This window comes from Erinaceus europaeus, chromosome 9 (assembly GCF_950295315.1).
Source record: "Erinaceus europaeus chromosome 9, mEriEur2.1, whole genome shotgun sequence".
Lineage (NCBI taxonomy): Eukaryota > Metazoa > Chordata > Mammalia > Eulipotyphla > Erinaceidae > Erinaceus > Erinaceus europaeus.
The window spans coordinates 82,862,259-82,887,275 of NC_080170.1; the positions used below are offsets into that span (position 1 = coordinate 82,862,259).

The window sequence follows — 25,017 nt, forward strand, 5'->3', positions numbered from 1 at the left end:
TTCTAGGGATAGCAAGAAGGGAAAGGGAAGCAGAGAAGAGAGACAAACATGGAGAGTCTACTCTGAGTCAGATTTCTTCCCCAAAATAATTCACAAACGAGTATCAGTGAATTCAGAAAGCAGAAGAAGGAGGAAGGAAGAAAAGAAGACAAGAACAAGAAAAAAGAGAGCAGTGAAGGGAAAGAATTTTTTTTTGAATTAGCTAGGAAGAGGGAAAAAAGGGGAGAGTGGAGGGAAGAGGTAGAGTAAAACAAGTTCCTCTCACAATGGATAGGACACCCAGTTACCTAGCAATGGAAAAAAACAGTAACAGTTAATTTTGGTCAACCTGAAGAAGGAGGGGGGGGAAGGTACATGCATAAATACAATAGTAATAATAAAATAGAATAGAGTAAAAAACCCTAACAGTCAGTCTGCAGCTTGGACAGCTCCTGCTTGGCTGAGGCACCCTGAGCAAAGACATCCAATTGTAAGAAGTATCCAAAAAAAACAAAACAAACAAAAAAACCCCTCCAGGTAGTCTTTCCCAGGTAGGGGTGAGGCTCTGATTGGTCAGATATTTTGTTACTCAAATAGAGCTCCAGCCACTTAGAAAACAAAGAGAAGGAAATCAAAAAGCAAATGGATTAGAATGACACCCCTTGGTGAGCCAGGAATCTTGGTAAAGAACATTGCTCAGTGAGAAGCTTGCTAGGAGCAACTGTCTAGCCCCTGGGGTCTGGTTCTGGAGGGGGAGGGGTGAGCATCTGAAATAATCAAAAGGTTTCCTTTCTTTTTCCTCCTAGCCTCCGCTTTCTAACCCAAGAGTGAGCTATAGGACCCCTCCTTGGTGTCACACTTAGGACCCCTTATTCACCCTCCTGCTGACAGCCCAGTATCCTACCCTATCCAGCGAATCCTAGGTCACAAGCCGATGCTTGTTGGAGCAGCTGCCTCCAAGTCACCATCTTGGCTCCCACTCCAAGAGAGGGGTTTTTATACACTAGTAGACAGGAGAACCGAATCTCTTCAGAAAGTTTCTCTGCCCTGAACAAAGGAATAGCACAGGTTTAAATAGTGTTTTTCAACAGGTTACATCTTGGTTACATTTTCATTCGAAAGGAGCAGGACAAGATGAAAGAACTCCATCCTCACCACCCACACCACCCTGGAGCACTCTGACTGTGCCTTCATGGTAGACAATGAGGCCATCTATGACATCTGTCGTAGAAACCTTGATATTGAGCGCCCACAGGGATGTATCAAAAATCCTATCTTTTTTTTGCCTCCAGGGTTATTGTTGGGGGTCGGTGCCTGCATTATGAATCCATTGCTTCTGGAGGATATTCCCTGCCTTTTGTTTCCCTTGTAGTTTTATCATTGTTGTGGTTATTATTATTGTTGTTGTTATGATGTCATTGTTGTTGGATAGGACAGAGAGAAGTCAGAGACAGGAGGGGACAACAGAGAAGGGGAGAGAAAGATAGACACCTGCAGACCTGCTTCACTGCTTGTGAAGTGACCCCCTTGCAGGTGGGGAGCTAGGGACTTGAATCAGGATTCTTATGCCAGTCCTTGCACTTTGTGCTATGTGTGCTTAACCCACTGCGCTACTGCGTGGCCCTCCAAGGCATAAATCTTTTACACAATCATTATTCTGTCTCCGTCTACCTTAATTTCGATTTATTTTACTAGTTTAAACTGCTTAAACTAGTTTAAGTAGCTTAACAGTCTATACATAGTACATTCAATCTATCTTTTCATTTTGTAAACTTTTATATTAGTCATATGTATATGTATTTTTAAAGTTTTTTTTTTTTTTCATGTAAGACAGGGAATACTTTATTAAAGCCCGTCACAGAAAGGGAAGCTTGGTCTGTGACAGAGTGTCGTGTTTGAAAGGCAGTAATTGCATATGAGTGCATACACTGCTACAGACAAATTAACTGACCAGATCATAACTTCTCAATGTTTAGAACAGAATACGCTTCCCTGTAAAAGCAGCACCTTTGTGACATTTTACATTTAGTATTCCTCTCCTTCCTCCTCACCCTCTCCTTCAACAGAATCCACACCCACCTCCTCATAATCCTTCTCCAGGGCAGCCATGTCCTCACGGGCCTCAGAAAACTCTCCCTTCTCCATGCCCTCACCCACATACCAATGAACAAAGGCACGCTTGGCGTACATCAGGTCAAACTTGTGGTCCAGCCGGGCCCAGGCCTCAGCGATGGCCGTGGTGTTGCACAGCATGCACACAGCCCGCTGGACCTCAGCCAGGTCTCCACCAGGGACCACAGTGGGAGGCTGGTAATTAATGCCAACTTTGAAGCCAGTGGGGCACCAGTCCACAAACTGGATGATACGTTTGGTCTTGATGGTGGCAATGGCAGCATTGACATCTTTGGGGACCACGTCACCACGGTACAACAGGCAGCAGGCCATGTATTTACCGTGGCGAGGGTCACACTTCATCATCTGGTTGGCTGGCTCAAAGCACGCATTGGTGATCTCTGCAACAGAAAGCTGTTCATGGTAGGCTTTCTCAGCAGAGATGACAGGGGCGTAGGTGGCCAGAGGGAAGTGGATGCGGGGGTAGGGCACCAGGTTGGTCTGGAATTCTGTCAGGTCAACATTCAGGGCTCCATCAAACCTGAGGATGATGGAGTGATGGAGGACACAATCTGACCTATCAACCTATTCAAGTTAGTGTAGGTTGGGCGCTCAATATCAAGGTTTCTACGACAGATGTCATAGATGGCCTCATTGTCTACCATGAAGGCACAGTCAGAGTGCTCCAGGGTGGTGAGGATGGAGTTGTAGGGCTCCACTACAGCTGTGGAGACCTGGGGGGCTGGGTAGAAGGAGAACTCGAGCTTGGACTTCTTGCCGTAGTCCACAGAGAGCCGCTCCATCAGCAGAGAGGTGAACCCAGAACCGGTTCCCCCACCAAAGCTGTGGAAAACCAGGAAGCCCTGAAGCCCTGTGCACTGGTCGGCCTGCTTCCAGATTCAGTCCAAGACGAGGTCAATAATCTCCTTGCCAATGGTGTAGTGGCCACGGGCATAGTTATTGGCAGCATCTTCCTTGCCTGTGATGAGCTGCTCAGGGTGGAAGAGCTGGTGGTAGGTGCCAGTGAGAACTTCATTGATGACTGTGGGTTCCAGGTCTACAAACACTGCCCTGGGCACATGCTTGCCAGCACCCGTCTCACTGAAGAAGGTGTTGAAGGAGTCATCTCCTCCCCCAATGGTCTTGTCACTGGGCATCTGGCCATCAGGCTGGATGCCGTGTTCCAGGCAGTAGAGCTCCCAGCAGGCATTGCCGACCTGGACACCAGCCTGGCCAAGGTGGATGGAGATGCACTCACGCATGGTTGCTGCTTTGCGGCTGCCGAGCAAATGGCCGAGAGGAGGAGGAGAGGTGGTAGCCTCTTACAGCGCGACTCTTAGGCGGTCGATGTCATTTTTAAAGTTTTTAATACCTATTTATTCCCTTTTGTTGCCCTTGTTGTTGTTATTGATGTCGTCTTTGTTGGATAGGATAGAGAGAAATGGCGAGAGGAGGGGAAGACAAAGAGGGGGCAAGAAAGACAGACACCTGCAGACCTGCTTCACTACTTATGAAGTAACTCCCCTGCAGGTGGGAAGTCGGGGGCTCGAACCGGGATCCTTTTTCTGGTCTTTGCACTTTGCGCCACCTGTGCTTAACCCGCTGCACTACTGCCCAACTCCTTAGTTTTTAATTTGTTTTAAAGTTATATTTATTTATTTATTGGATAGAGATAGCCAGAAGTTGAGAGGGAAAGGGGCAATAGAGGGAGAGAGACAGAGAGACACCTGCAGCACGGCTTCACTACTCGTGAAGCTCCCCCCCTGCAAATGTGGACCAGAGGCTCAAACCTGGATCTGTGCACACTGTTACATGTGAGCTCAACCAGGTGGTTAAAAGTTTTTTAATCTAGTTTTTCTAATTTATTTATTTATGAATGAGAAAGATAGGAGAAGAGAGAGAAAGAACCAGACATTGTTCTGGTATACTTGCTGCTGGGCATTGAACTCAGGACCTCATGCTTGAGAGTCCAGTGCTTTATCCACTGTGCCACCTCCTTGACCACCATATTTATATGTATAAAGGATTTAAAAAAATTTGTAAGAGAGAGACCAGAGCGCTTCCCAGCTCTGGCATAAGTGATACTGGGGCTCAGCCTGAAGTTCCAGGTTTGTAAGACTTGAGCTTACCTGCTGATCTATCTTCTAGCCCTCTTTCATGGTTAATTTTTTTTGTGACAACATATAGTTGAGTTTTGCTTATTGTTATAATTCAGTCTAACCATATCTTTCCCTTAATAAGGTTGTTTATACTATTTACTCTTACTTATTTTAAAAGTTTTACTTTGAGGTGGCCAAGCAGTGGCACACTGAGTTAAGTACACCAAGTACTAAGCACAAAAATACACTCAAAGATCCAGGTTCAAGCTCCCAACACCCCACCTTCAGGGAGGATGCTTTACAAATGATGAAGCAGGTTTGCAGGTGTCTCTCTGTGTCTCTCCCTATCTGTATCCCTCTCCCATTTCAATTTCTCTCTGTCCTATCTAAGAAAATGGAAGAAATAACTGCCTGGGACAGTGCATTCATAGTGCTGGCACCAAGCCCCAGCAATAACCCTGGAGACAAAACAAAATTGAGATTCACTTATTTACTGAGCCTATTTTATCTTATTTACTTATTTTTAATAAATAAACATTTATTTTTAATAAGTAAATATTTATTTATTTATTCCCTTTTGTTCCTCTTGTTGTTTTTTTATTGTTGTAGTTACTATTGTTATTTGATGTTGTCGTTGTTGAATAGGACAGAGAGAAATGGAGAGAGGAGGGGAAGACAGAGAGGGGGAGAGAAAGATGGAAACCTGCAGACCTGCTTCATTTGCAAAGTGACTGCCCTGCAGGTGGGGTGCTGGGGGCTCAACCTGGGATCCTTACACCAGTCCTTGTGCTGGTCCTTGCTGCGCTACCGCCCAACTCCCTTTATGTTTTGCATGTAATATTCCACTGCTCCCTGGTTGACATTTTTATTCTTTTTTTCATTTCCTCTTCCAATAGAGAATGAGAGAGAAGACAAAGAGAGGAGAACTAATGCAGCACTTCTCCATTGTCTGTGGAACTTCCCCTGATGCTATTCAGTCCATAATGCTCCATGCAGTGCCAGAGTATGAATCTAGATTTTTGTACTGATGATCTATTTCTAGTCTAGGTCTCCACTACTTTTTTTAACTAGTGATTTAATAATTATCTATAACAGGGGTACAATTCCATACAGTTCCCACCACCAAATTTTCATGTCCCACTCCCTCTATTGGAAATTTTCTTATTCTTTATCCCTATGGAAGTATGAACAAAAATTCTTTATAGGTTGCAGAAGGTGGAAGGTCTGGCTTCTGTAATTGCTTCTTTGGTGGTCATGGATATTGGCAGGTCAATCCATAGCCCCAGCCTGTTTCTGTCTTCCTCTAGTGGGATAGGGCTCTGGAGAGGTGAGACGTTGGGACATACTGATGAGGTTATATGCTCTCAGATAAGTCAAGATGATGTCTGCAACTTGGTGGCTGAAAGGAGGTAAGATATAAAGCAGGACAAACTATTTAATAAACAGGAACCCAAAGGTAGGAATAGAACAGGTGAAATTCGGGGTTTTCTTGTGGGAAGAAGAAAGGGAGTCTATTTCAGGTATGTGCCAAAGGGCCATTATTTTAGTAATTTTTGCCTGAACCCTATAGCTAACATGCATGTGCACTAAAAACATTGTCTGTGAAGACAATGAGTTGAGAATAGGGTTAGAAAGTTGGGTTAGGGCAGAGAGTAGCTCCCAAACATGAGGAATGTATATAAATACCATTGACTGTTTACGCAATCAATTTGAGCAAGGGCCTATATATATTCCTATTTAGCACAGGAGGCTGTGTGACCTCTGAGTTGCTGTCAGTCCGAGCTTGCAGTCCATGGTCACAGATAAGAACATTCTAGGCTGCACTCATTTCAGAAGAGTGGGGCATTCCCTACTATTGCTGCTCTACAATGAGGGCAAGGTTCTGGAGAGGCCCATAATAGTATTCCTGATGGAAGTGACTAGTGATGGTAGAGAGAAGGATCAGTGGAACAGAATTGAGAGTCCAGAAATAAATCCCCCCACCCACCATCATCTATTTTTTTACTTTTAAATTAAATTAAATTAAATTAATTAATTCCCTTTTGTTGCCCTTGTTGTTTTATTTTTGTAGTTATTATTGTTGTTGTTGTTGTTGGATAGGACAGAGAGAAATGGAGAGAGGAGGGGAAGACAGAGAAGGGAAAGAAAGATAGACACCTGCAGACCTGCTTCACCACTTGTGAAGAGACTCCCCTGCAGGTGGGGAGCTGGGGGCTCGAACCAGGATCCTTATGCCGGTCCTTGAGCTTTGTGCCACCTGCGCTTTACCTGCTGCACTACTGCCTGACTCCCGATCATCTAATTTTTGACAAGGGGGCCTAAACTATTAAGTGGAGAAAGGAGAGTCTCTTCAATAAATTATGTTGGGAAAGTTGGGTTGAAATGTGTAGAAGAATGAAACTAAACCACTACATTTCACCAAACAAAATTAAATTCCAAGTGAATCAAGTTTCATTAAAATAAATGAGATAGATATCATAATGTCTATGTACAAAGACATCTGCGCTTAACCCGCTGCACTACTGCCAGACTCCAGTTTCAAGGATATTAAAGGGCCAGTCTATACCCAGAAAAGCCCGTTTGAGGAGAGAACACATTAATGGTACTGAAGTTGAGAATGAGAGGGCCTGTCTACCTCCCAAGGCCTGTTTGAATTTAACCATTTAACTGTTTGTTTATTCATTATTGGATAGTGACAGAAAACGAGAGGGAAGGGGGGGATATAGAGGAAGAGGGAGCAGAAGAGAGACATATAATACTGCTTCGCTTCTTCTCTGCAAGTGGGTGCCGGGGTTTTGAACCCTGGTCTTTGTGCATTGTAACATATGCACTCAGCTGAGTGTGCTACTCTTCCCACCTCCCCCCCCCCCCATTTAACTGTTTCTAGTACATCAAACGATTGTGAATGCCCCAGCATTATAGGTGCTTGCTTTGAAAGTGTCCAACTCATAGCAAGATGTGCTCCATCTTTATTACAACTGCTTAGCACATAAGGACTTCCTACCTATTTAGTGCTCTTCCTCCTGTTGGTTTGATTCTGCTGGCTCAGGTTTCTGTCGCACATCACAGTACCAGCAGAAAACTTCCTTGTCCCCATGGCCCCAGATCTACTACTTAGAGCTCAATGGCCACACCATAGTTCTTCCCACGCTTTATTCCATTTGGTGTAGAATGTTTTTGGAGAATCTGTTATTTCTCCGTGAGTGGGTGTCTTGGAGAATGTAGGCCGCTATCCTGCCTGTCTTAAGCAGACCCTACCATGCTTTTTCACACACACTTTTTGTATAAATTGGTTTCTGTCTTGGTTTTCTGTAGTGATACTGGTGAATTAGGATGCCCAGTAACGCGTTCACTTAATATACTCAATAGCCCCGAGGAATTAGGGTGCATTAAGTTTATTGACCTCTGAAGCCTCACGTTCCTGTTTCGCAGACTGGGCAGGCTCCTGTGTCCTTCCTAAGGCTTGGGGAGTGAGTATTTCCGAGGATGAAATTAAGAAAACGCCCAGCACTAGCGGCTGTTTGGCACAAGGTTCTGAGCCATCCTTTCAAAGGTCCAGACGCCCACACGTCCTTCCTCTTCCAGGAGCTCCTCCTCCCCACGCCCCCGGGAGGGGTCGGCCCACTCGGGGCGGAGCGCCAGGCCTGGGGAGAAACTGGCGGATGCGCTCGGGGCACACCGCCCAAGCGGCTCTGGGGGGGCGGTCGCGGGGCGGAGCCGGCGCTGGGAGCCTTCTCCGGGGCTGCGGGGGCTGCGGGGGCTGCGGGGGCGGTCCCCTGGGCTGCTGCTCGCCGCGCCAGCTTGTAGCTAGTGGTGCCAGCGGCGGCCGTGCCTGGGGTGAGTAGGTCCGCCTTGATCTGCGGTGCCCAGGGCGCCTCTCCCGGTGCGGAGGGAGGCGGCGGCGCTGCGCGGGCATCTTCCCGGGGCTGCGCCGGCCTCGGAGGCCTTGCTGCCTCCGCTCAAACGGTGGGGCTGGGGAGGGGGCCTGCGCAGGCCGAGCCTGGCGGGAGGTGCCGGCTCAGGTTGGGCACCGCGCCTGCAGCGGTCCTAGCAGGGGAGGCAGCGAGATGCTGCAAGCTGGGGGGGTGGGGGGGGGGGCGAGGAAGAAGTCGGGGGTCAGCCCCGCGGACCTGCATCTCGGTACCGGGATTGTCAACCCCTTCCCCGGTCCCCATCATCTCGGTCCTTTCCACGCGCTTTGACTTGAAAAACCACTTCCGTCTAGGAGTCCCTTTCCCCAGGGTTTCTGCAGAGAAGCTTTGCCAGCAGGCGTCAGTGAGTTATGAGAGTCGCCTGGATTTTCAAGTATTGGAGAGACACCTGCTATGAGGGTCAGACTGTCTGACACCCCCGTGTCTGTTGGTTGGCGTCTGTCCACGTCTGGATGTTCTGTTTTCCAAGAGACAAGGACTCATTCTAGGTTTGAGAAAGCCAGAAAAGTCTGAGCGAGGTGGGAGTGAGAGAAGGCCTATGGGTGGGTAGAGTCACAGCAGCTACCAACAGTGGGTTGGCACGAGCAGGGGGCAGAGTGTTCTGGCACCTAGTGGGTGAGCCATGGGGACGTGTTGTGTGTGGGGGGCAGGGCACAAGAAAACTTCTTCAGCCATTTGGGGATGAAAAGCAGGTAAGAAGGTAATTATCTAAGAGTTGCCAAAAGGTTGCTTTTGTGCTTTTAAAATTTCTCATTTTCACTTTTTTGTTTCCTTTTGTCTCCAGGGTTATCACTGGGGCTTAGTGCTTGCACAATGATTCCACCACTACTAGTGGCTTTTTTTTCACCCTCCTTGTCACTGCTAGTGCCTTTTTTTCACCCTCCTTTTTCTTAGCTGGAGGATGGATGAGAGACAAAGAGAAATTAAGAGAGAGAGAGAGAAAGAGAGAGAGAGAGAGACAGATCTGGTGGTGGCACACCTGGGTGAGCTCACATGCTACAGTGCACAAGGACCGGGGTTCAAACCCAAACCCCTGTCCCCACTTGCAGGAGGAAGCTTGGTGAGTGGTGAAGCAGAGCTGCAGGTGTCTCTCTGTTTCTTTCTCGCTATATATCCCCCCTCCTCTTGATTTCTGGCTGTCTCTATTAATAAATAAAGATTATATATATATATATATATATATATATATATATAGAGAGAGAGAGAGAGAGAGAGAGATCTGCAGCACTGCCTCACAGCTTATGAAGCTTTGGCCCTGCAGGTGGGAATCAGGGGCTGGAAATTGGGTCTTTGTACATGGTAGCAAGTGTACTCTGCCAGGAGAGTGACTACTTGGCCCCTCTAATTTTTAAAGAAAAGAACCATATTGAAAATTCAAGAAAGCCAAGGAGGGGCTGGGGAGGTAGCACAATGGTTATGCAAACAGACCTTCATGCCTAGAGCTCCAGGGTCCCAGGTTCAATCGCCATTACCACTGTAAAAACCACAGCTGAGCAGTGCTCTGGCTGAAAAATAAAACCAAGGAATCTTAGGGAGGCATGAATAAAATTCAGGATTTAGGTTGAAAATTGAGTCTAAAGAGAAGGGAGGAGAGTATTACTTGGGCAGAAGTGCTGGAAAATTTTTCTAAGAGAAGGTAGTGTTCTATTGTACTATAATTTTATCTTTTTGGAATCTTCTCTTGTAGAAAAGTGTTGTCCGTTAAGCCCCAAGGAAGTGCAAAAGAAAAAACAAAAAAGAAGAAGGAGAAAAGGGAGTGTGTCTGTACATTTTGGAGAAGTAAGATACACACTTTCATCAGATTAAAGTAATTTATTAAAAAGAAGTATTGGACTGTTTGACTATGTAGTTGTGAGTGGGAATAATAAAGCTGGACTGTAATTATATTTTGTATACAATTTGATATATAAGTATTTAGTATCTTCTTTATTATTTGTTTTTTTATTGCCACCAAGGTTATTGCTTGGGTTCAGTGCCTGCATGACAAATCCATTGCTTCCAGCAGCCTTATTTATTTATTATTTTGATAGTACAGAGAGAATTTGAGAGGGGAGATGAGACAGAGAGGGAGAAAGAGATACCTGCAGCACTGCTTCACAACTCTGAAGCTTCTCCTTGCAGGTGGGGACCAGAGGATTGAACTCAGATCTTCGTGCCTGGTAACATGTGAACTCAACTGAGTTTACCACCACCTGGCTCTCCTTAGTATCTTACTGAAAGTGAGATAATAATGTTTTCCCCAGAGATTCCTGAAAATTATTTGAGAATTATCTCTTTGAAGATCATTATTCAAAGTGGGAGTATTCAAAGTAAGTAAGTGGTAGTTTTCTTCCCCCTTAAACTATCAGTGAACATTGGTTTCATAAATATACTTGGGTTTCAGCTGAAAATTTGGATTCACTGGCTCCAGCCTTTGAAATAAAAGTCTGTGGAATAGAAATTCTAGTCAGAGACCGTAGGATTCTCACATTGAAAATTACTGACAGCCTCTGAAGTTTCTCTTTGAGATTTGGCTTGTTGGGGCTCATTTAACTATTTTTCAATGAGAGGTGGCATATAAGATGTTTGGCATCTGTCAATTTCAGGTGTCCAATATGATACTTTTATATATTTTTACTTTGTAAAATAATCACTTCAATAAGTCTAGTTAACATTCATTATGTCAGCCCCTATTTAGATCACATTTTCTGGCCAAGTGATGGTGCATCAGGTTGAGTGCACATGTTAAAATGCAAAGACCTCTGTTAAAGTGCCCAGTCTACACGGGGAAAGCTTCATGAGTAGCGAAGCAGGACTGCAGGTGTCTCTCTGTCTCTTTATTTCCCCCTTTCCTTTCAATTTCTGGCTGTCTCTATTCAGTAAATAAATAAAGATAATTAAAACAAATTAAAAAACAAACAGATTTCCTTAAGGAAATATGACTGAATTGCTGCCAGATTCATGTAATTTGAAGTTACACTTTCTCTTATGTCATCTCTAAGCTGTGATATTTAAAAGGGACACTATGTTTCCAATCTATTAGAGAAAACAACATGGCTTCTGATCATTAACTTTCATTGTGGAAAAATAAGAGGATATGGAAGAAGCATAATTTCTCTAATCCTATAAGATCTGACTACCAGTGATTCTGACATTTTTTTTTTTAATTGTGATCAGCATTTTCGTTGGGGGCTCCATGCTGGCACCATAAATTCAGTGCTTCCAGCAGCCATTCTGTCCTCCTTCCCCCCTTTCTTTATACTTGATAGGTCAGAGAAATTGAGGGGGGGGGGAGTTAGAGAGGGAGAGAGAAAGATACCTGCAGACCTGCTTTCCTGCTCATGAAGCATCTTCCCTGCAGATGGGGAAAAGGGACTCAAACCTGGGTCATTGCACATGGCCATATGTGCACACAACTGCTCAGCTCCCTCATTCTGGCATCTTCTATATAAAAGACATGCACACAATACATAGCTAGAATGACTCTATTGGGATTGCATTCATGATGTGTGCATTTCTTCCCCTGCCCCCAGTTAGCCGTGATAATTAGTCTCTCATGTAGTTTCTTAAGCACCATTGTAATGAGAGCATATATTCCATCAGGTGGAGGTACTCTACCCAATTAAGTATCCTGTTATTAACATTTTAATTATTTTTGGTTATTTTAGTAATGTTGGTTTGACTATTGTAGTCTACCTTTGATTGTTACCTTACATTAAACACATTTAAAATATTTATTTTTTTATTTGATAGGACAGACAGAAATTGAGAGGGGAATAGGAGCTAGAGAGGGAGTAAGACAGGCACCAGTTGCACTGTTTCTCCACTCAGGAAGCTTCACTCCCTGCAGGTAGGGGGCTCACCCTGGGTTTTTGTGCAAGGTAATGTGTGCCCAACCAAGTGTGATACCACCTGACCCCAGTAAATACGGTTTAACAATAGATTTCTAAATGGAGTAGAAAGCTATTGAGATGCATTTAGAAAGTTTTATTTTCACATATCTTCTTACTTCTTAGGAAGTAAATAAACATCTCTGAAGGACCTATTTGCATTCTAGAACTAGTCTCTTATTTCATTGGTTCTCAAACTTTAATGTGTATAAGAATCTGAGGAGCTTGTTAAAAATTCATTTTCTTGAGTTTCAGTCCCAGCTATTCTAATCCTTAGCTCTGGAGTAGGGACCCAGAAAACTACAACTTTCACAAATTTCCCCTATGTAGCTAATATAGGTATTCTTGAAATCAAACTCTGAGAAATGTTTTTTTTTATTTTGTATTTTTTAAAAATTAATTTATTTAAAAAAGAAGACATTAACAAAACCGTAGGATAGGAGGGGTATAACTCCACACAATCCCCACCACCACATCTCCGTATCCCCTCCCCTCCCCTGATAGCTTTCCTATTCTGTATCCCTCTGGGAGTATGGACCCAAGGTCATTGTGGGTCGCAGTAGGTGGAAGGTCTGACTTCTGTAATTGCTTCCCCGCTGAACATGAGCATTGACTGACATCTGTACTCCCAGCCTGCCTCTCTCTTTCCCTAGTAGGGTGGGTCTCTGGGGAAGTAGAGCTCCAGGACACATTGGTGAGGTCGTCTGTTCAAGGAAGTCTGGTCGGCATCATGCTAGCATCTGGAACCTGGTGGCCTATCGAGCAGTTGTAGTCAGAGCTCACGCCAGCAGCTGCCTCCAAGTCTCGTCATCTTGGCTCTGCCCCAAGAAATGTTTTTTAAATAGAGAACAAGGCAGACTCAGAAACTTAGGTCACTTACCCAAAACATTAATGCATCTTATGGCTAGACTTGAACTCTGCTTTCTGTAACCTTAGAACCCTTGCTTTGTCTTTTTTTCCCCTCCTTCCTTCCTTCCTTCCTTCCTTCCTTCCTTCCTTCCTTCCTTCCTTCCTTCCTTCCTTCCTTCCTTCCTTTTTCCCAAAGCACTGCTCAGCTCTGACTTATGGTGGTGCAGGGGATTGAACTGGAACTTTAGAGCTTCAGGCATGAGAATCTCTTTGCATAACCATTATACTATCTACCACAGCCCCCTTGCTTTTTCTTTCTTTCTTTTAGAAATATTTATTTATTTACTTTATTTATAAAAAGGAAACACTGACAAAAAACACAGGATAAGAGGGGTACAGCTCCACACAGTTCCCCACCACCAGAACTCCATATCCCTTCTCCTCCCCTGATAGCTTTCCTATTCTTTATCCCTCTGGGAGTATGGACTGAGGGTCATTATGGGATGTAGAAGGTGGAAGGTCTGGCTTCTGTAATTGCTTCCCGGCTGAACATGGTCGTTGACAGGTCGATGCATACTCCCAGCCTGTCTCTCTCTTTCCCCTGATGACTGCAGAAAGAGAACTCTCATTGACCCCACTGCAAGGTTCTCAGTGATAGCCAGAAATAGCACTAAGTACACATGTCCACATGTCACCTTCATTAGATCCTCCCTCAGAAATCTTTAGGGATTCTTTGATGCTGCATAACATACATTGTTAAGTGATTCCATGCTTCCTGACCATTTCATGACAAATCTCACTATTAAGTGGATGCTGCAGTACCATCACAGCTCTTGCCCAGAGGAAGACACAGTTCTGGTGTGTTTTGGAGGGAAAGACAGTTAAGCAACAGCTCTTCTCAGAGTCAGGGAAAAGGAAGACAACTTACCACTGCTCAGTAGCAGAGGAACAGAAGTGGCAGACATATATGAGAAAAAGTGCCACTTCTTAGAGATGGGGCCCTCTGTCCTAGAAAAGCATTCATGTTAATAAACAGAAAAGTGAACACGGGTATGCTTTTTTCAATTTTCAAAACCCTTTCCAAATGGAATTTTATGGCCATTTAGTTTTCCCTTCCTATTAGTCTTTATTCACCCCACTACCCAACTCACCTTTTAGCAGGTTGAGGTTATGTCCTCATAGATTTCAACTAGTGTACTCTAGAAGCCATTTTTTTTAAAAAAAATATTTATTAGTGAGAAAGGTGGGAAGAGAGAGAGAGAGAGAATGAGAACCAGACATCACTCTGGTACATGTGCTGCTGGGGATTGAACTTAGGACCTCATTGCCTGAGAGTCCAGTGCTTTATCCACTGTGCCATCTCTCAGATCACATAAAGCCATTTATTGTTTACTGAGTACCTACTCTGTATCAGGTTAATTTGAGGTGTTAAGACTATAAAAGTAGTGGTTCACTTTGAGAATAATTTGACTACATATTTGATAGAGTCTCCGAGGTTTCAACATGTTGTCAGAAACTTTGTTAAAGTAGTTTCTGAATTAGAGAAATGTTGCAAAAATGGTTCAGAGAATTGACTCAATTTTCCCTATAGTAGCATGTTAAATATGTACATGATAAATCAGGTAATCTTTCTTGCTGCCCTGAATCAAGAATCATTACATTTCTGGGATGAATATACTAGGTGTTTAGGTACATAGTCTTATTAAATTTTTTAAAATTAGTGATTCAATATTAATTTACAAAATAACATGTCAACAGGGCTACAATTCCATACCATTCCCACCACCAGAGTTCTGAATCCCTGATCCTTCCATTGCAGTCCACCGTGGTTCTACCAAGGTTGCAGACATGGGTTTAACCATCATCTCTATAGATATCTGTCTACATTTGTATATAATTGCCCCCTTTTTCTTTCAAGTCCAGTCCTCTCTCCCCCTCCAAGCCACTGCTTCATCCAAATATCTCTCCCCTTTTCATCCTCTCTCTCTGGGACCTGATGGAGTTGGAGTTCAGTGCCCTCTTATCCTCTTAACTGACAAGGAGGCTGAACAGTTGATTGTTCTTTGAAAGATGGTTTGACACTATCATCATCACTCAGATGTTTATTAATAGGAAACAGTAAGATGTATGCTGGAACTTTCCTTTCCTTTCCTTTCCTTTTTCCTTTTCTTGTAAAGTTTGAGAGGCTTGGAAAAGGTGGGAAGTAATTATTTCTCTGTAAATACCATGTGCTAACCGATTGCGCCACTGGAGCTCCAGTAATCATTTCAACCTGGATCTCATATAGTCTCCAGTGGTAGAGTTAGCAATGGAGGGCTATTTACAAAGTAATCATTAATAGTGAGCCTTGATTTTATATTACTATAACATTATTATATAATATATATTTAAACTTATTATTTTAATTATCTTTTAATTTACTTATTGGTTAGAGATAGCCAGAAATTGAGAGGAAGGGGGAAGTAGAGAGGGAGAGAGACAGGGAGACAGGTGCAGCCCTGATTCACCACTTGTGAAACTTTCCCCCTGTAGGTGGGGACTGGGGGCTTGAACCCAGGTTCTTGTACATTATAACTTGTACACTCAACCAGCTCTTCCACTACTAGGTCCCATTACTAAAAAAAAATTACATTATCATTTTGTATCATGGAACCTGTAAACCACTGTTAAATCAGTAATAAAGAAAAAGGAAAAAATTAATCTTTGGACAAATTCTATGGGTTACAACTCAGCAATATTAGTCTCTGATTATTTTCAGTTCCTTCTTGGGTAGGTTTTAATCTCTCTCTAAATCATAATCTCTCTAAATCCCTTGCTCTGTGAAATGTATGGGCCAAAGCATGTATTTATTTATTTATTTATTTATTTTCCCCTTTGTTGACCTTGTTGTTTTATTGTTGTAGTTATTATTGCTGTTATTGATGTCATCGTTGTTCAATAGGACAGAGAGAAATGGAGAGAGGAGGGGAAGACAGAGGGGGAGAGAAAGACACCTGCACACCTGCTTCACTGCCTGTGAAGTGATTTCCCCTACAGGTGGGGAACCCGGGCCTCGAACGATCCTTACGCAGGTCCTATAAGTGCCACCTGCACTTAACCTGCTGCGCTACTGCCCAACCCCTCAAAGCATGTATTTTTTAAAGTTCCTCTCTGCTTCCAATACTGCAGTCCTTTTGACTTTAAGAGTCCCTGCATCTAAGCAAGTAACCCCCAACTCCCTGTCAGGGGACTAGCTCTCCATAAGCAGCTCTTTAAAAAACATCCACAGTCTAAATTTTCTAAGATTGAGATTTTTTTATTAAGCAATGATCACTGATCCTGTGATTGGCAAGATAGCTCACCTGGGTAGTGTGCTTGCTTTGTCATGTGCACAATCTAGGCTTGAGACTGGCATTCACCATACTGGAAGAATCTTCATTCAGTGCTGTGGTATCTTTATCCTTTTCCCTCTTTTTTGGCATCTCTTTCTGTCTGGATGAGTCATCTGGGAGGATTAAAGCCCTGACACTATGAAAGCAAAGCAAAACAAAACAAATTAAGACTTCCAACCCTAGCATCTGAGCATCTGAAGCCTCCTGTTCCTTTTCTTCCAGGTGACAGTCTGTAGGTTTCCAGGATCAGTCAGACATTACACCTCGACTGTCTCCTGAAGGGAGGAGCAGAAGCTTCTAGGAAGTCATTTGAATAGAAAGTGACAGGGTAGTGTAGGGGAGAGGTAATGTAGATGGATGCCAGAAGGAATTGCCGCAAGGGTTTGTGTTAGATATACTCAGGCACCAAGAATAGTTGCAAGATGCAAACAGCCATGTGGGGCATATAGAGGAGGTTGACTTTGGAGCTGACCATATGGGCTCAGACTCCAGCTCCACCACCTATCACATGTGTGGTCTTGGGGGCCGGGGTTAAGTGCACATGGCACAAAGCGCAAGGACCGACGTAAAGATCCTGGTTTGAGCCCCCAGCTCCCCACCTACAGGGGAGCTGCTTCACAAGTGGTGAAGCAGGTCTGCAGGTGTCTATCTTTCTCTCCCCCCTCTGTCTTCCCCTGCTCTCTCCATTTCTCTCTGTCCTATCCAATGACAACAATAACAACAATAATAATAATAACAAAAATAAGGGCAACAAAAGGGGAAAAATAGCCTCCAGGAACAGTGGATTTGTAGTGTAGGCACCAAGCCCCAGCAATAACCCTGGAGGCAAAAACCAAAAACAAACAAACAAACAACAACAACAAAAACAGATGTGTGGTCTTGGCTGAGTTACAAGTTTTTCTAACCCTTTTGTTTTCTTGTTAGTTAAATGACTGCCCTGTGTTATAGTTCTGCCAGTTCTTACAGATTATTGACTGCTGTGGGGGATTTTCTTGTGTTTCCATCTTTCTTTCCACTCAAATTGAGATGCATTCCATGTCAGTACCTCATTGTGACTATAACAATTATCACTGAAAAATTCTTGGCTTTCCTTAATTTTGTTTGTTTTATTTCTAACTAGAGCACCCTTCACCTCTAGCTTGTGGTGGTGCTGGGAATTGAACCTAGGGTCTTAGAGCCTTAGGCTAGAAAATGTGTTGTACAATGTTCTACTGTTTACCTAGTTGAAGAATCCTTGATTTTTCATTCCCTGTTGTTAAGGAACAGGTTTTTCTTGTTATTGCAGAGAAAATCTTGGATTTTTAAATTTTTTAAATTTTTTTATGAGAGAGAGAGACAAGAGACTTGAGCGTTCCTGTGGTCACCTCTGATACCAGGATTGAATCCAGGGCATTCGGCTTACAAAGTACAGTTTTTGCCTTTTACCTTATTTTCTCTATGGATCAAGATATACTCTAATGAGATTACATGTTGCTAATCTTTAAGTTGCACTAGGAAGGGGCAATAAGGCAGAGGGCATTCAGGTTGTATTTTGACTGTCCCTGGCTCAGAATAGTCCTTATTTTGCTTTTGCCTTCTGTGTAACATGTGGACATGGGTTTTCTTCTTGGGCCACAGCCTAGATCATAACCCAGAAAAAAAATATTGTGTATAGATAGTCTAACCTTCTTTCTCTAAAATACTGAGTTTTCTGATTTCAATAGCCTAGCTAGAGAATTCCCATTGCTGTTAGTCAGGGTCTGCTGGTAACAGGTTTCCAGTGTGCTTTAGTGAATTATTTTGGGATAAAATTTCTAGTTGAAACAAAATGTCTTTGTGATTGCCTTTTAGAGATTGCTGGAGCAGAACTACTGAGCAAAAGCAGGCTTTGGTTCTTCAATTGTCATCAAGCTTGCAATCAGATTGGAAACATTTTTTTAGAGGCTTCCTACCTCCCTCTCTCCAGTGGCGTGCCAAGATACATTTTGCTCATATAAGAAAGAAATGGGCTTCAAAATGACTTTCCATTTTTCTTACAAATTCCGATTACTACTGCTTTTTACCTTATGCCTGACAGTGGTTGGGTGGGCCACCAGTAATTATTTTGTGGGTGCTATTCAAGAGATTCCTAAAGCAAAGGATTTTGTAGCTAATCTCAACAAGGCCATGATTTGGGGGAAGGAAAGAACTCTGACTGGTGAAGCATCCTTGAAAAAAGTAGAGCTTGACAACTGTCCTTCTCTGTCTCCACACCTCAGTAAGTATTGCTTGTTTATGTGTTCATCATGCAAGTTTTTGATTTAAATATAACATGTACAGAAAAGTACAAAATTCAACAACAGCACCTGGCTTGGTTAACTTATACAGAATGAACATATCCATGTAATATGATGTAAATTAAGTAACAGAATCTTAGGGCCTGGGAGGTGTATGAAGACCTGTGTTCAGTTCAGACATCACATGAAAACACCAATGCAACTCTCTGGGCGATGGAGCAATGCTTTAGTATTTCTTTTCTTTCCTTGGCATAAAACCATCAAATAAAACATTGGGCTGGTTCTACACCCCATAATGACCCTGGGTCCATACTCCAAGAGGCTTAAAGAATAGGAAAGCTATCAGGGGAGGGGACGGGATACAGAGCTCTGGTGGTGGGAACTGTACCCCTCTTATCTTATGATTTTGTCAGTTTTTGAATTTTATAAATAAATAAAAAAAATTAAAAAAAAATTAGGCTGGGAAGGTGACTCAGCAGCAGAACAATTGCATGAATCCTTGGGTTCAATTCCTGGCATCACACTAAAGATAAATAAGCACATTTTACCCTAGAATCCTAGAAGTTCTCATACTTTCTTCTGTCACCATTCTTACTTCAGGATTCTAATACTGTTCATGAAATTTCTACCAAACTCTTTATAACTGGAATTATACTTAATAGGTACATTTTTTAATAGGTACATTTTTAGTATAGCTTCTGTTGCTCAAAACTATTTGAAAAATGTATTCATATTCTGAGTTATATTATCTTGCTATATAAACATACCTAGTTTTTTTTTCTAGTCACAAAAGTCCTAGCAGCATATATACTGGGCTTGTATTAAGTTCACAAGTCTGTGGGATGAGCTCGGGTTTGGTTAAGCTAGGCTGGTGACTACTGCTGGTATATTTCATCCTTCTCTTGGACTCACCAGACTCCCAGGCATGCTCTTTTTCTGATGTAGGCAGAGTCCAAGTGGAAAAATGCAAGCACATTCTTTTTCCTTTCTTTGTTGGGGGAATAAATGGTTTATAGTCAACCATAAAATACAGTAGTTTGTACATGTGTAACACTTCAGTTTTCTATATAATAATTCAACCCCCTCTAGGTTCTTTTCTGCCATCATGTTCCAGGACCTGAACCCTCCCCCAAATCCCAGAGTCTTTTACTTTGGTGTAATACACCAAACCCAGTCCAAGTTCTGTTTTGTGTTTTCTTATTTTTCAACTTCTTTTTTTAAAAAAATTATTAGTGATTTAGTAATGATAAACAAGATTGTGGGATTAGAGGGGTACAATTCATACAATTCCCACCACCCAAGTGCCATATCCCATCCCCTCCACTGGAAGCTTCCTGTTCTTTATCCCTGTGGGAATATGGACCAAAGATCTCTGTGTAGCACAGAAAGTCGGAGGTCTGGCTTCTGTAATTGATTCTTCACTGGACATGTGTGTTGACAGGTTGATCCATACCCCCAGCCTATTTCTACCTTTCCCTAGTGGGGTAGGGTTCTGGGGAGGTGGGATGCACAAGCACACTTTTGCTTCCACTATTTTTTTTTTCTTTCTTTTTTTTGGCTCTGGGGTTATCACTGGGGCTCGGTGCCTGCACCACTGCTCCTGGAGGCTATTTTTTCCCCTTGTTATTATTGTTACTAACAATACTAATACTACTAATATTGTTGTTGTTGTTGGGTAGGACAGAGAGCAATGGAGAGAGGATGGGAAGGCAGAGGGGGAGAGAAAGATAGATACCTGCAGACCTGCTTCAGTGCTTGTGAAGCGAAACCCCCTGCAGGTGGGGAGCCAGGAGGCTTAAACCGGGATCCTTATGCCAGTCCTTGCGCTTTGCACCATGTGCTCTTAACCCACTGTGCTACCACCTGGCCGCCACTTCCACTGTTTTCCATTTAGTAACATTTTCTTGACTAAGTATAGAGTCAAGGGACAAGACTAAGTTTGTTTTTCCATGTTATCTTTAATGTTTCTCTCTTGAATATGTATGCTTTGATTCCCCTTAGGTGTCTTGTTTTTTTAGATATGAGAGAGAATATGAGAGAGGAGGGAGAAAGAATGAGAGAGACCAGAGCACTGCTCAGCTCTGGCATAAGGTGGTGCTGGGGTTTGGACCTGTAGCTTCTGGGGCCTCAGGCATGCAAGTTAGTAAGTACTTTAATAGGCTAAACTACTTCCCCAAGCTGCCTTTAAATTTGAATTAGAAGTAAATTAATTTTTAGTTAGCACATTAATCAGAGAGAACTACTATATTTAACCCAGAAAGAACTTACTAGATCTTTGATTCTGCAAAACCTCAAAGTCCTTTAAGTTTTCCAGTTATTCATTTGAAATATATATATATATATATATATATATATATATATTTTGCCTCTAGGGTTATTGCTGGGGCTCAGTGCCTGCACCATGAATCCACTGCTCCTGGAGGCCATTTTCCCTCCTTTTTTGTTGCCCTTGTTGTTGTAGCCTTTTTGTGGTTATTATTGTTATTGTTGATGTCGTTCGTTGCTGGATAGGACAGACAGAAATGGAGAGAGGAGGGGAAGACAGAGAGGGGGAGAGAAAGACAGACACCTGTAGACCTGCTTCACTGCCTGTGAAGTGACTCCTCTGCAGGTGGGGAGCTGGGGGCTTGAACCAGGATCCCTACACTGGTCCTTGACCTTTGCACAACATGTGCTTAACCTGCTGCGCTACCGCCTGACCCCCCTTTCATTTAAACTTCTACCTACATTGTTTCCTCTTTTCAGAATCCTTTGCCTCTGACCATCTTTGTTTGGTTGATTGTCAGATTTCTATGTATGCTTTCTAAATTCAGTTTAGATGTGTTTTTTTCCTTGAAAGGTTTCTGGGACTTCCCAGGGTTCACCTTAAAATGAGCTATTGAAATGTAGATCTGTAACTCTTGTTTAAAGTCTTCATGACATTATTAAGGAATAAATGGGCAATGACACTATATGGGACAAGTACCTGAATTAAAAGGGTGGCATTAGTAGTGATGAATTTAAGTGAGCCACTAGTGCCTAAGGAAGAACAAAACTTGAGAATCTGTCATGGAAATGACATGGAGACAGGTGAGAGCAGGTACTGGAAGATTAAGGCACATGAAAAGTTATGACTCCACTCCCACTACATTGAAGGAAGCGTCCATGGTGTGGGTTCTTCTCTTTTTTCCCCACTGCTTCTCTGTCTAGCTCTTTTCACCTTTAAAATTTTGCCTCACAGGGGCTGGATGGTGGCATATCTGGTTGAGCGCACGTGCTACAGTGCACAAGGACTCAGGTTCGAGTCCCCAGTCCTCACCTGCAGGGGGAAAGTTTCACAGGTGGTGAAGCAGGGCTGCAGGTATCTCTCTGTTCCTCTCTATAGCCCTTTCCCCTCAGTTTTTGGCTGTGCCTATCCAATAAATAAATAAAGAAAACTGGGAAATGTTATGCATGTACCAACTATTGTATTTACTGTTGAATGTAAGACATTAATTCCCCAATAAAGAAATTTAAAATAAATAAATAAATAAAATAAAAAAGTTTTTTTTAAAAAAAAAAGTTTGCCTCGGGGCAGAGGTAGATAACATAATAGTTATGCAAAGCGGCTGTCATGCCTGTGGCTCCAAATTCCCAGGTTCAATTCCTCTCACTGCTATAAGCCAGAGCTGAGCAGTGCTCTGGTAAAAAAAAAAAAAAGTCTGCTTGGAGTAGTGAAGCCCCAGAGGACAATGAGAATGTGATAGTATGTATAAGATTTGTTGTAAGATACTCATTTAGAGTCCAAGGGCAGAGAGATGGTCATTTTTTGTTTGTTTGTTTGTTTTTTTAACAGGCTGCATGAAAAACATCTTTACAGCCATGCTGCCAACTCCCAGAAGCTCCCAGGCAGCAAGTTTAGTAGTTTGCCTTTTATAGGACTTTTCTTTTTTACTATTTATTCTTAGATCATTGCTAATTGTCACCTCTGTGTTGTATGTAGGACCTTTAAGGAATGCTCTTTCTTATAGGCCAGTTATGCTGTAGAGCTAACTAGAAAACAGTTAACTAGAAACAGCTATTTGTCCCCAGTGCTGTTGAACATTCTTTCAGTGACTTTGCAAGCCCTGTAGTCAGTTCTAAGCAGCCATGACCAGCATAGTGACTGGTTCCATGGAACAAGGCATGATAACTTAGAGTTAGGAAGGGCCTGTGACTGCTTGCCTCACAAAAGGATAGTACATCATGCAGATATCTTGTGAATTTTACAACCTGATCAGTGAATATGAAGTTTCAGCAAAGCTCAGCTCCCTCTGTCTCTTTCTTCCTGTCAGAATGTCCTGTTATTTAGATCAGAAGGAGAGAGTCAGTGGTTTCAGTCTTCTCTCTTCAAGTCTTGTATGGAATGACTACCATTGAAGGTCCTTGGATTTCATATGGTGTGACTGTGTCCAGACTTACTTGAGTAAATGCTCGTTACAGTGTTTGCCATGATACAGTGGGAGAATTCTTGCAGTGTTGTATATACCTGTTACAACTGGGTTAAGGAGTCAACTTCTGTTACTGTTTTACCTTCAGGAAGGTAAAACTATTCCCATGAAAAAGGGCCTTGTTTATGACCTTGATATTGTGGCATGCTTTTGATTTTTTTTTTTAATACACTCACTTTATTGGAGGAACTGTTGTTTTACAAGATTCTTGTCAGAGATATATTATTTCATAATATCCCATGACAGGTGCCAGCATGCCACACCCTCCACCTACTTGTCCTCTTCCTCCACTATAATATACTGGGTGCCCATTTCAAAAAGCTTTACCTTATTTGGAAATTTGAGAAGGAAAGGAAAATAAAGTACATTTAAAGAGTTACTCAGTCTGGCCCTGACCTCTTTCTTCACTAAGATCACCAGGGCAGAATACATTTCCTTATGCATGAATCATAGAGCCAGAGTCAGTTTGCTCAGCCATGGGAGAATGGTCTTATATTTCAGTTACTTACTTTTTACAGCAAGTAGCCTGAGTCACATGATTGTGTGGTTATAGTCCATAAACAAATGAGGCCTTAAGGTATTGATCATAAAAGCTAACACTCGTGTAGTGTTCATGGGTACCAGGTACATTTCAGAGTGGTTTACATATACTGGCTTATCTGTGTCTAATAATATTTGATGTGATAGTCACTGTTATTGTTCCTTATTTTCATTGTAGAAGGCCAGAACAAGCTCATTTTCAAAGCAGATCTCACTCTGGAAGAAGTTGAGGCAGAAAATCCCAAAGTACATAAAGGCCGATATCATCCTGAGGAATGTAAGGCAGTGCAGCGGGTTGCCATCCTCATTCCATACCGGAACAGAGAGAAGCACCTGCTGTACCTGCTAGAACACCTGCATCCGTTCTTGCAGAGGCAGCAGTTAGACTATGGCATCTACATCATCCACCAGGTGAGTACAGGAGGCAGGGCAGGGCTCCACCCCTCCAGATCCTCACCTTCTGGAGGGATTGGCTGTTGGTCTGTGTAGGCTAATAGGAACACCAACCTATTATCAGAAGTGTGGTCTCTAACCTCATTTATCATTGAAAGGAATAAAGGAAATTCTTGTTCTAGAGGGTTGAAGTAGAAAACTAAGTTCTTGAAAATTTCATTGACTTACATGAAGGAAATCTGCTTAATTGGTAAGCCCCCTCATGTTAGCAAATGACTGCTCTTTGACCCTCCCCCCACACAGGATTTGGTTTGTATCATTATATATTTGTTATGTATGACACAACTTTTTAAAAAAAAAAAACTATTCAGTGTAGCTATTCAATGGAATTTTAGATTAAGGATTTGCTAGATTACTCTGTTAATAGCCCTGAATATCTATAGCTATCTCAGTTTTTTTGCTTTTTGTTTTGCCACTGTTTACTATGTAAAACATATGATATATAGTTTTCATTTTCTGATTCACTTATTTGACTTTCAGAAGCTGAGTTAGAAACACAGTATTTGGGAGTCGGGCGGTAGCACAGCGGGTTAAGCACATGTGGCGCAAAGCGTAAGGACCAGCTTAAGGATCCTGGTTCGAGCCCCGGCTCCCCACCTGCAGGGGAATCGTTTCACAGGTGGTGAAGCAGGTTTGCAGGTGTCTGTCTTTCTCTACCCCTCTCTGTCTTCCCCTCCTCTCTCCATTTCTGTCTGTGCTATCCAACAATGATGACATCAATAACAAAAACAATATCTATAATAACAATAAAAAACAACAAGGGCACCAAAAGGGAGAATAAATAAATATGAAAAATTAAAAAAAAAAAAAAGAAACACAGTATATGTGATTTAACCTGCTTTTGAGGAGTTTAGCTTGACAGTTTAGAATGAGAGATGTAAGATGCTTCTGTTTTTGTTTTGTCAACCTTGGGTTTTCATTGCTCCAGGCCATTTTTTTTTTCTTCAGTTAGAAGGATACAGGAGCTCACCAGTAGAGTATACATGTTGCCATGCATAAGGACTCAGGTTCAAGTTCCAGGCCACCATTATGAGAGTACCTGCAGTGGGGAAGCTTCACAGTTAGTCCTACAGTATCTTCATCTCTCTCTGTCTCTCTCCTCACACCCCC

The 25,017-nt window shown here is 42.7% G+C and overlaps 1 protein-coding gene and 1 pseudogene across 3 annotated transcripts in view; one reads left to right on the forward strand and one right to left on the reverse strand.

The window, feature by feature from the left end:
• Nucleotides 1-25,017, forward strand: part of B4GALT4 (beta-1,4-galactosyltransferase 4) — a 101,605-nt gene that overhangs the window by 50,384 nt on the left and 26,204 nt on the right. The window contains exons 1-3 of one of the 3 annotated variants that reach the window (XM_060198315.1): nucleotides 7,911-8,027; nucleotides 18,042-18,447; nucleotides 23,633-23,865. In XM_060198315.1, the coding sequence (XP_060054298.1) occupies nucleotides 18,195-18,447; nucleotides 23,633-23,865 (486 nt within the window). In that variant the 5' untranslated portion in view covers nucleotides 7,911-8,027; nucleotides 18,042-18,194. Of the gene's footprint in view, nucleotides 1-7,910; nucleotides 8,028-10,324; nucleotides 10,436-18,041; nucleotides 18,448-23,632; nucleotides 23,866-25,017 lie in introns of those variants that run through there. The other 2 variants (XM_060198314.1, XM_060198316.1) reach the window with 2 other exon arrangements.
• LOC103121586 (tubulin alpha-1A chain-like) lies at nucleotides 1,788-3,436 on the reverse strand (annotated as a pseudogene).